The sequence below is a fragment of the Bombus terrestris genome, chromosome 10, assembly GCF_910591885.1.
Source record: "Bombus terrestris chromosome 10, iyBomTerr1.2, whole genome shotgun sequence".
In the NCBI taxonomy this organism is placed as follows: Eukaryota; Metazoa; Arthropoda; class Insecta; order Hymenoptera; family Apidae; genus Bombus; species Bombus terrestris.
Window position 1 is genome coordinate 10264332 of NC_063278.1, and position 12470 is coordinate 10276801.

General features: G+C 43.3%; 1 protein-coding gene across 2 annotated transcripts in view; it reads right to left on the minus strand.

The window, feature by feature from the left end:
• Nucleotides 1-9811: 9811 nt before the first annotated feature.
• Nucleotides 9812-12470, minus strand: part of LOC100643333 (unconventional myosin-IXb) — a 90649-nt gene continuing 87990 nt past the window's right edge. For both annotated transcript variants that reach the window (XM_048409595.1, XM_020864982.2), the window contains 3 exons: nt 11897-12169; nt 11711-11810; nt 9812-11346 (listed from right to left, as the gene is read on the minus strand). In XM_048409595.1, the coding sequence (XP_048265552.1) occupies nt 11189-11346; nt 11711-11810; nt 11897-12169 (531 nt within the window). In that variant the 3' untranslated portion in view covers nt 9812-11188. The remainder of the gene's footprint in view (nt 11347-11710; nt 11811-11896; nt 12170-12470) is intronic.

The following is a 12470-nucleotide window of genomic DNA, read 5'->3' on the forward strand; positions in this document are numbered from 1 at the left end:
GGCCCTGGCTATCTCGGATACCACCACCAAGCGTAATTTTGATTTCACGAAATTCCTCTTTATCGAGAACTGATCTATCGTTACGCCGCCTGAAAACGTCGCACCCGTGGATTCACGAGCAAACCGATACGGCAACTCGTTCCGCGTATGTAGACACAAAATCGTCGATGCCATGAATCAAGGAAAAGAAGAATGGCGTCCGTTGGATATCCAATTTTTTTCCACTTTCGTCAAAGATATCCGATTTCTAAAATGATAGTGTAAAGGGGATTCTCTGATTGAGTCGTTGGAAAATATGACTGGGAGAAAAATGACCAATATTGTTTCTAGAGTTATATAATCTTTATTATCTCGCTTTATATCGAATAAAATGTACATTTGGCTTTGTCGAGTTGATAGGGCGCGGAATAGAACAACAATTTTCGTGGGCGGTCCACTTTGGTTTTGCGAAAGTAGCCGCGGATCTCGTTACTTAATCATTAAAGATACGGCGATGGGGCATGCAATGTTTCATGCCCAAGCCCGATAAATTCTAAATCCCTTCTATATAAACCGCGAAAAGAAATTCCCGTTCGGTTCGTACAGAAGCTTCCAACACGATTTCCTCCTTATCAGACCCTTGAAACCTGAGAATCACCAATTACTAAAAAAAATACGATCTATAAACAAGCTTAAAATAAGGCACACGTGGCCACAGTGAGTTCAAAGATCAGATCAGATCAGGAAGTGGTAGAAACAAAGTTAATAATCGAAACGGTCTGTAGGAAGCTGATGGCGAATTTTTGTTTCGGTCAAAGAGGTAGAAATGATAGGGTGGCCGATTGAAATGCAAATCGAGACGTGGCCGAGGTTATTCGGTGTACACGCAGCCGTGTTATAACGCGGCAAATTTGATCGCTTCCTTCTCCCATGGGTTTCACGTGTCGCAAACAACTCGTTGCCGATCTATAGAGAGAAACAAAAAAATCTCACTGTCGAGCCGATTTTGTTCTCTTCCACTTTCCTATTAGAATACAGTGCGCCCCTAATTTAATTAGCTTGTATCGCTAGAACCGCAATTTCCCTGAACTCTTCCCCACGATTTTATAACTTAAGCTAACCTCTCTTTATATAACTACCCTCCATTGAAAATTAGGGACGACGATTGGAATCGTGAAAATTGAATTAGGGAGACGCGTAATAAGATCGGCTGTAGTAGTTTCGATTTACATAGATAGCTAAGCTGAGCGTAGGGGTTGGCCAGGCCAGGGGTTGGTTCCCGATGTTTCCAAGGGTATTTTCACGGCGAAACGTCTGCGTTCGAAGCTTCTACCAGTCTCTCGTGCATGGAATTTTAATACCTCGATGTTTGGAATTTTAATATTTCTTGGGTGCATGGTGCGGCCTGCACCACGGTAATTTCACGGAAATCGTGAGAGTTTTTCGGATTAATAATCGTCCTGTGTTCTTTGTGGGTATATTGTTTTGCAGTGGGTAACTATCGTTTTACGAGAAAGTCTAGTAATTGAGTTCCATCGGAAGATTTCGGGGTATTATCTCGAAAGGAACGGTCGGCTCTTTTAATTAAAAACTCCAATTGGTTAGCCTTATCTCGGTCTCTGAACGATTTTTAATTCGAACCGGAAACATAGTGGACATAATCGTGGAAACTGGCGATACCCGTTTTTCACAGATCCACCGAGATTTTCCTTATCGTGGCGCGACAGACCGCTTCCCTTGCGGAGGTGGAGCAGCCTCGAATACGTTCGCGGTTATCGACGATATCTCGCGGGAACGCACGAAAGAAGGAATTTCGACCTGGCGAAAATTTAATATTCGCGATATTGTATCCTTGCGGTTTTTTCAGCCACCACCCAACCCATGGTTATCCTGGCGTATCCTTGTTTCGCGATCGATCGATTCTTTCATGTTGCGCGATGGGCTCGATAAAATGTGTAGCGGCATATGCGTCTTAGGACGTTTCGATTCGAAGATGCCTCACATAATTGTTTTGCCACAGAGGATTAACACTGTACGACGCACACAATGTAATAAACAAACTCTGGACAAAGCAATTTTGCTGCTACGTGTTACCGATGACCGGCGACAAGTTCAAACCTTCCGGTACCCTCCCCCCCCCCCCCGACCAGTATAAATAGACAACCATGTTCTCCAGACATAGTCAATATCAGTATCGAGTCATCTAAATTTTGAGTCATCTTATCTAAGCCTAGCGAATCAGCATAACGGTTAATATCAGTACCGCAGTATCGCGCAATCTTATAGCAAATATCATCGAGCGAATAACGCTTGCGATTAATTTTATATTTTACATTTTAAAACATTTGTAAATATAGTTAACGAAATCGACTCGTCTCGTTATTAATGTAACCAACAACACGTCTCACCGTCCACCACAAATTTCTTTTTTATTTTATTTGGTAGAATTTTACAATCAATTCTAATTGATAATTATAAGTAAATTATTCTTGCGTGGTAACTTGGATAATAAGTGTTTATAGTATGTTTGATTCTAGTTGAATCTAATGTTTAAATCTAAAGGATAATATCTTTTTAGTCTGCGGATCTGATCCGTCGTGTCAATTAGTTGGGTAACTAATGGGTTTTGGTGGTTGTTAACTCTTATGTTATATCTGTTACTGAATTTGGATATTTCTTCTTTAACTGTGGGTATCTTAAGGTCACAATGTATTGTTTCGTTGGTAACATACCAAGGTGCATCTATTAAGGATCTTAGAGTTTTTGATTGGAATCGTTGAAGAATTTCTATGTTGGAATTACTCGCTGTTCCCCATAGTTGGGATCTCATAAGTCCAAAGAGGTTTTAATATGGCTTTATATAGAATTATTTTACTCTGCACGTTTAAGTTGGAGCGTCTACCAATGAGCCAATAGAACTTTTCAATTTTGATTTCAGTTGTTTGGATTTATCTACGATGTGTCGTTTCCATGTCATTCTTCTGACTAGAATCATGCCCAGATATCTGACTGTATTCTTCTTTGGAATTGGAATATTATTTATGGTCACCTGTGTGCAGGATTCTTTTCGCAGTGTGAAGGTTATATGACTGGATTTATTTTCATTTATTTTGAAGCGCCATTTGTGGAACCACTTTTCCATAGAGTCGAAACCTCACTGGAGAGTTGAGGAGACAATTATCGGGTCTGAGTGGGATGCTAATAAAGCTGCATCATCAGCAAATGTCGCTGCGTTAATCTCTGTTAAAGTTGGTAAATCGGCAGTGTAGATGGTGAACAGCAGGGGTCCAAGGACACCTTTTTTTCTTTTTTTCGTGGAGTAAACCTTATAGGCACCACGTGCCCTCTGAGGGCGGCGGGTAGTGCCGGATTCGTACCGCTCCTCCGGTACCTCCTTCAGCGCACGCTGGATCCGCAATGCCCTTCTTCGCGGCAGAGTCAAGAGTTGATGGCATCCTCCTGTTTTCCTTCTTCGGCGGGCAGCACGCCGTTCCTCCCATCCAGTGGGCCGCAAGTGCCCCGAGCGACTCGCAGAGGGGGTCGAGGCAGGACAGCCTCTAGCACGATGATCAGCTTCGCCACACCTATAGCATAGGTGTGACCGGTCCACCGTCGATACGCACGTTGTCCTGACATGCCCTAGTTCCAGGTATTTAAAGCACTGCAAAGACCTCTTGGCGATGGCTTCGACCCTTGCAATGGACCATCCCAGTGCAACCGTTCCTGCCTGAGCGAGCTTCTTCGCTCTGACTAATGGGCAATGCACCCAAGACGAGCCGAGATCGCTTCTAGAGGTCCCGATCTCTGCGACCTGCACCTCCGCGCCGCCGCATACGCCACTCCACTCCGCAGCCAACGCCAAGGTGTCCCGCAGCTCTTCTTTGGCGACGGACACGTCTTTGGCCCGACCACACGCAGCTCCGCTATTCTGGCTGGAACCGCGACTCTGACCGTGGCTGGGTCCCAGATCTGCTCCAGACGCGTCGCCAGCGTGGACGCCTTCTTCCGGCCTTTATCACCGGGGTCCTCCAAGATGATAGCGCCGGTCATGGCCTTACGCATCTTAATCGCCTCGATGCCAACTTCTGCCAGCGGAATTTTCCCTCTTGCCGACGCCAGCACCTCCGCGTATGACGTCTTCGCCCCCTAGTTCAGGGTCCAAGTCACCGCAGATGATCGCGGTGAGCGAGGGAACACAACCTTCTTAGGCGCTTGCACCGACACACCTTTCAGAGCTTTCGCCGAAGTCCCCGTCGATGCGGCAGCACTGGGTTTCAGGGTGCCTTTGTCCTCCTCCCAGACTGAGCGTCTGCCGCGGATGAAGCCGTGTAGACTTGGCTCCCCACCGCCCTTTCTATGACTTTCTTCACCTTTTACTTCTTCTTTTCCTTTTTCCTTGGCTCGACCGCCTTCCACTCTCCACCCTGTTGCTCCCTCGGGAGTGATGGTAATTGGGTGGCGCTAGTGGTGCGAGCCGAGGCCACCGAATCCTGTCTGGCTCACACCTCACGACTGTGTCGCCTACCTCTGAGGCGCTCTTCGATGGAGTCCTTATGATGGAGGGTCCCAGCTCCTCGACCCTCTTTTCCAGGGCAGTGAGACGCGCGTTGTTGCTCTATCCGTTTCTCGGAGGACACCCCGACTCGGAGGCTGAGACGTTGCACTGAGAATACTTCTGGGACGCACTCACCGGCATTTTCGGAAGCTCTTTCCGCAGGGCCTCGTTTTCCTCCTCGAGCAACGACGGACTCGCTTCTGCGAGTCTTGGAGCCTGGGTACCGCAGGCGGGTCCAATCCTCCTGGACAACTCCATCGTCCCGACGGCAAGAAAGGTTGCCGCCTCCTTAAAGATCTTGATGTAGGTTCCCTTAGGGTTGGACGATGTAATCGCCACCATGATTATCTCCTCGACCCTCCTAATCATCTCAACACCGATATCAACAGCCGTGGCAGCCCTCAACTCACGCACGAGATCCTCGGGTATGTCCGGGCTAGTGCAAATCAGCTTCCGTTTCTTGCCCCTGGACCGCCCAGATGCTATAGAGAAGTTCGACTTCAACGAGGCTATCGACTCCTTGTCGTCGGACCTCGTGCGGGCTCTCCAGTATTCTTCTAAAGAAGATGGTCTGGCATCCGAGACCGTGGAGGGAGCCACAAAGATACCCTCCTATCCGTCCGCCGATCTCAATAACCTCCTCGCCTCGCCAGAAACCGATCTGGGAGCCTGACGGCCCACCCCTGAATGGCTGTGGTCGTAAGATGATGACGCAGCGAGACCCACTTGACTACCCACAACTGCGCCGGTACTGGGGTCTTCCTCATCAGTACCGTAAACTATATTCCTTTTACGTTCGCTATCCATATTATTTATTTATTTAAGTTTCACCGAGGTCGTCACCATCAGTTCCAGTCCTAGTGCCACTCACTCTTCCGCACCTTACCCCGGTCAATGCCGGTGCAGGGTGACGGGGGGTCCCACGAGAAGGTTAGGTGAGTGATCTTGGTAGGCATGGACCCATCAATTTCTCCGAAATTCTCCGCACCGGATCGACAAGCTGGCGAGGGCCAAAGGCACTGACCAGCCGCCACCCAGCTATAGGAGAATATCAGATCCATAGGGGTTTCCAAAGGCGTGGTCTTACGCCCTGGGATCCCATACCCGCCTCATGCTCCCCGGGGTATGCCAGCTTCTATTGGACCATCACAAATGACGTGAAAAGCTTATGCTTTTTAATCGCGATACACACATTTCTTAATTCTACGATTTTGGAACGTTTCATTAGGAATGAGACGTATCTATGAAATTCCAGAACTTTAAGAGCTCTATAATTTTAGACATTTTGTGGGCTATAGACTTTCAAGACTTTAGGATTTTTTAATTCTAGCACGTCTACTGGAACTCTGCGATTCTTGAACGCTGAAGTATCAGGACTCTACGATTCCAGAAAGCCAAAACCTAACTTACCTCTCTGCATTACCGCAAATCCTGCTGCATCTTAAAGCTACCGTTGCAACTCACCCCCTTTCAGATTTTTTTCATGGTACGGTTAATATTCGGCCGAATACTTTTACCTTATATCCGATGCTGACTTTTATGTATAATTCAACATCGTTGAAAATTCCGGAGTCAGATTTATTCGCAACTCAGTGCGACTGCCTCTAAATTCCATTAGCCTACGAACTGAAAGTGTTGCGTTATCGCTTCGCGTTTCGCTTTGTATATTTCACGAGGCACCGCGGGACTACAAAGGCGTAGCCACCCTCGAGAATTCATCATTTAACAGAGCCTATTTTGTTCATTATCCGACACCGGCTTCCGCTGCGGAAACCATTTATTTTCGACTCAGCCAGCGATCTCCATTCACGCGTAATTATGAATGTTGCGTTAATATTTCATCGCCTTTTTGTGGTACATGGGTGTTGGGCCGAGTTCGTGAACGATATACCGATCGCGAATTAAGGCAGGTATCCAATGCCTGGTCCGCTGGTACATTTGGAAAAATACGTCTATTCGTTTCATCGAAATAACGAATTTAAAAAAAAAATGATTTTAAAGTATAGAAGCACTTCTATCGATTATATTTGCCACTGAAATTTGTACTCTTAAAAGATCGTAGCTTTACGATTATTTCTTTTCCCTTCTAAAACTCTAGGATTCTGGGATCTTAGAATCCCTATGGAATTCTACGATGTCTATGAAACTAGGTTCCCGAGACTCTAAGACTTCTGGACTTTTTTTTAGTATCGTAGGATTTTTATAGGTCTGTAAAATTCTTGGACTTTAGGACTCCAGGATTCTAGAATTTTTATAACATTAATTTCTTTGCAGTCTAGGTGAGTGGAGTATCTAAATACGAGGTGCGAGCAAACAGAAAAACTGAGTTTATCAAAGTTTTATTAATAAATCCATTTAAATTTCGCTTCAAAATAGTCTCTTCCGGCATTGAGATAGAGATCGGATCGGCACTGTTGCGATTTAACTCGTATGTCATTCACAATATGCAAACACTGTCAGTTTCATTTTTAGAAATAGGAAGAGTTCGTGAAGCGCTAAATCTAAAAGCCAGTTGCTCCTGCTCATCGGATTTAGCGACTCCTCTCTATTTCCAAAAATGAGATCGAAGCTCTGCGCTTTAATTTGCCTCGCAGGCACTAGACGCGGCCGAGAAAAATGGTCTCCAAAAATCTGAACCGATCTGCTCGCTACATCGATGCAGAAAGATACTAATTTTAAGTGAAAGCCAAATGTTGTCCATTGACCAATTGAATATGAGTCCATTTGAATCAAATCATCTCATTGATTAATTAATTTTATAAAATATTCGACAAGTTAAGACATTAATAAATATTTATAATTGCAACCCGGTTTCGTTTTCATGGTATTGCTGTAAGATCCTTGAAACTTTAAACGTGCCGAGCTGTAGCGTTCAAAGCATAGTTCTAGAAGTGCAAACCATTTATCTGCAAATCTATCCGCTTTACGCCATTCTCTCGCGAAAGCGTCAAACAGGTCAATGCAACAGCGACGTCGGAGAAACGCAAAAGAGAGGAAATTTTGCTATTGAAGCATACCTGGCGCTCGAGCGACTCGTTTCTAGGACACGTCTGACACCGAAGAATTCCTATTCGCCAGTTTCTTTGCAGCGAGCATTCTTCCGCGGCAGCAGGCGCGCTGGAAACGAGACACGAGCCTGCCCACTTCCTGCCGCGAGTGTCGCGCTAAACGTCGAAGGCACACCTCGCGAGAGAAAATTAAATCTGGGAAAAAGAGGGTAACAGGCGTGATTCTGCCGTGGGGACGGACGTGCGCGCAAGTTTCTCTGGAATTGCAGAATTTCTTGAAGGAAAATGAGAGAAAATACGAAGTAGGACACTGGGTCTCGGTGACGGAATGCATTCTGAAGGATCTTTGTTAACTCTGATTGAATCAAGAACGTAGAACTGTAGTCACAATGGAAGAAGTTTGCTGATATCGAGCGTTAGAAGGAAATATTTCGTATGGCTTTTTTCTACTATTTCATCGTTTTATAAAATTTAAGAGCGATGAGTCGATCTTGAAACTTATTGAATGTTAGGACTTTATCGCTGAATCTTGTTGAAGAACGGCCCTTTGAAAGCAAAGTAGGTTTCTCGAGATGATTCGTCGTTGTTAACTGATTTGGGACGTGTATACCGAAATACAGATCAAATTATACAACTTGAACTAATCGCGATCGCGATGATTATGTCTTTTATTTAAACATAATTTGGATTAAAGGTTTTATCTCTGACGTCAAAATTGTATTCATCATAAATACAATAATATCCATATTTCTCTATGGATTCAGTTTTAGCGTTAATTAAATTTATTAATAAAAATACCTTGTATTATTATCAGTTATACTAGATACTAATTTTATCACCATAATTATACATAAACTAGCAGGTATCTAAACAATACCTTCCGGTATTATTGGTCGGGTAATTAACCAAATTCCTGTCCACAGACGATATGGATCAAACGGCGCAAATCTGGCCAAGCGAAAGCGAGTCGGCCGAGTTACATAAATTTCGTATACTCTCCCGTTGTAACAATGTTAATTAAAAGCTAATTAACACCGGATCGGTCGCACCGTGCCGCTTGTTAATGCGAACGCGAATCGTGCTATCCCTCGAAACTGCTTATTATTAAGTCCCATACATGACATCCTTTTACGACTGCAGCCACGCATGTTGTTCCACGTGCACTAATGGTCACGTGTATGCGTGAACTCCACGAACAAGTTGACAAGGTGATGCAATAAGTTTGTCTCTTTGACGTCTGATTTTCTACACAGAGGATCGAACATATCGTGCAGGAATCGCTACTGCGATCATTGAAGCGGAGGAATTTCAGATCACGAGTTGATAAGGGGAAAAAATGCAAAGAGTCGTAGATCGACGTTTGTAAATGTTCATGTAGGTGGAGAAATAACAGGATGAATAGTGAGAATTATAGATAAATGAACGTGGAAAGGTGTGTCAATAGAGCGAAAAGAAGAGGAAAGAGAAGGAGGAATTTCCTAATTGAAGGAAGCAATGCCTCTTATTTGAAGTAAAATAGCCGTATTAATTTAATTTCTTGGTAAAGGGAACTATTTCTAATGAACGAAACATACTTTATGTGTTTTCACTCTAGCGCGGAGGGGTGCTGAATTTTCACGGATGAAAGAAACTAAGGGCGAATAAGAAGAGAGGTCGTTATCATTTTCAAAAACGTTTATATTTTATTCAAAAATATCTCGACGCACTTATAGCTACCTATACGTATGCATCAGCTCTGGTATCTGTAAACTACGTAACATTCGGCATACATACTCGTATGTACATATTCTCGAAACGGTGAACTCGACAGAGTTTCCAGGCCGAACTCTCGCCTGTTCCTCTCAATGGACGCTTATCGTTTCTAACTGAACGAGTTTCGTATATCTACAAAGCGCGCTCTCACTCTGTCTCTCCTATCTACCTTTCCCGATTCAATGTTAGAACTTGTTGCCTGTTATGATTATCGCGATAATGATAGAGTAACTTGTTCGATTAAATCTATTCTTTAGACTTACTGTCGAGCTATCTTACGAAGTCGATCTCTTAATCATATAGTACATGTACAAATACACCGTAAAACGACCAAATCTCGTCTCCGAAGATGAATTTTCTTTTCATCCCTGACTCCACTAACATTTTACTTAAATTCCTGGAAACGAAATTTGGACGTTCTACAGTGGCTGCAGATTTCTTTCTAGAAATTGGCACTAAGAATTCAAAGACAGAATACTGTTGGTAAATATCCTCTAACCCCCCCTCCCCCCCCAGCACTTATACTTTGACGATCTTATACCCCTATTAAGTTCTTGTTTAACACATCGTACTAATCATAATTCCAAAAAAGATTCAACGAGCTTGAAACATATTCGAAACTGATCATTCGCACACCGTTACAACCATTACAAATTTCCTAAAATTCTCTTATCACTGTGTCTACGGTCGATCGTGCTAGTTATCGTCGCTTGATCGAATTAACGCGCGACATACACGTAAAATCTACTCATATACGGAAGATCGCGAGACTCAACGGCATTTAACGGCTAACATGCTTACTAATTCGAAAACGCGAGTCGGCTTGAGTGTACTTATCTACATGGAAGACGAACGTGGCTCGTGGAGGGTAGCTGCCACCCACGCGGAAGGAGCGAGGAAGACGAGACGCGTTTCGAGCGAACGATAAGCACCGACGTACTGACTTCCGCGTGAAACTCTCGCCCGACGGTCGGCGTAATTAATTAAAGGACAAACTTTACTGTCCTAGCCGCGCTTCTAATTCTAATCTTATCGGTGTTCCCTTGCCGCTCGAACGATGCCAGTGTCACGAACTTTTCTGCTAATTTTCATTCCTTTCACTTTTCCTGTAACGCTGGTTTATCGATAATAGTACCAATTTCATACGAATTTCATCCTAAAACACAAATTTTTTATAATTTTTATGATTGACAAAGTTTTCGTTTGTCATATAGCACTTCAAAATACCATTATTCGTATTATAACAATAAAAATCTGGAAAAAATTGCTGCTTTGTGTTCCAGAATTAACATGACAATTACTTTCACATCTCCAGTAGGTAAAATGTAGAACGATATACATGGGAAGAGGACAGTATTCATAGTTTAAACGAGGAGAGAAAAGAATTCGCACAGAGTAACTGTGTGAAGCTAATTGGAAGTTTAAATTGCATTCGGAAATCCAATCGGATAATAACGTTTCCGCGAGAATCTCTCGCGTTTGTTTTTCATCGGCAGGTTGTTTTTGTCTGAAGAAAATGGCTCGCGAATAGGACATCAAGAGATGTGGAAAAAGGATATATGTCAAGGAAGATGAAATATCAGCATAATGACGGATTATACTACTGGAACGAATATAACAAAGGAAAGAGAATGGAATCGCGGAGAGGAAGCAAAGTTTCGACTCTATTCGAGTTGTCCTTTTAAATAAGAAACAGCTATCCATGTACTATTATGTTCCTACATTTCCATTTTTCCCTATAGATTTCTCTGTCAAAGTTTGAATAAAGATTTCAATTTTTATTTTATAAACCAAGGTTCCCTGATAGTAAATTCGATGAAATTTTTAGCGGAATTAGAGTTAAACTCACGGCATCGTACGAGCAACGAAAACGCCACGGAAATAAATAACGCGTTCAGATGTTAATATTACATGGCTTCAGCTCCATGAACTGATAGGGCACGTGTAGCGTGGTGTTGTTGTGTTCCACCAGCAGGTGACCTCGCCTGGGAGACGCACCCACGACCAGAACCGTTTCACCCTTCAGGAGGACCACCTCCCCTTCACCCTCTTCTGAAAGAACAATAACTCCACCCGTATTTGGAAAGCAAAACCAAATGCGTAGTACGACGAATCCAGGGAAGAATCATTCTAGAATAAATCGAACCACTCTGCACGAATAGAATTAGAACTTGAATCTTTCATCTACTAACACAACTTAAACAAGTTCTCTAAATTTTTCATAGAGCATTGTATTTCTTTGAATCAGTATCAGCGATCAATATATAAATATTCTCTAATACAAAATTCGACAAAAGGACGAAGTTATACTTTTTCAAATCAATAATACACAAATACTTCCTAACACAAAATTCAACGATGCTTAAATTCCCAAGTTTAATAAGATCGATATTTATTAGAGCAACCACCTCCTTACCTGGGAAGGGCATCTTCATGATTCTAGTCTGCGGATAGCCCAACTTTGTGTTTCCAGTCACGGTGTACGATCTGCTGGGCGGTACCGGAGGTGGTCGTTCCTGCAACAAAGTTCCATTTCGTTTCACGACCTAAAGTCACGGCCTTGGAACAGAGGTCTCCATAAAAACATGCCAGCTCTGCTTACCAAATCCAATCCGAATAAGGTACACGTTTGCTGGATCATTTTCTGGTCTGCGCACTTCTCCGATGGATCAGGAGGTGGCGTGCCAGCGATTGGCTGAGGCCTAGGTCTTGTTCCGGTTCCGGTACCCGTTGCAGTGGTAACGTTCCTTTGAACGGTTCCAGTGTTAGCAGATGTGGGTTGTTGAGGCTTTTTCTGACCGATACCAGATGTTACACCTATAGTGGTTTTCCTCAAAGGCCACCTTCTCCGCACTCGCCAACCTCTCCACGTGGACTGAAAATAGGTAAAGAGATAATTTAGCGTTTCTTAATTAGCAACTCCTTTTTTAATGTAAGGTGGAAGACTTTTGATTAGGTAAGTTATATTTCTCCTTGTGTCAAAAGTATTTGTATTCCTAAAATTATTTCTCTCAATAATTATTCCTATATCTTTAAATGCAAGAAAATTAAAAAACGATATTTTGCGAGTAAAAGATTGCAAATGATTCTTATTTATTGTTGTGATAATTCCAGATGGAATACCTCGATTGGAAAGCATTTAAAAAGTGGAAATGGATCAAATACTTTAAGAAGCT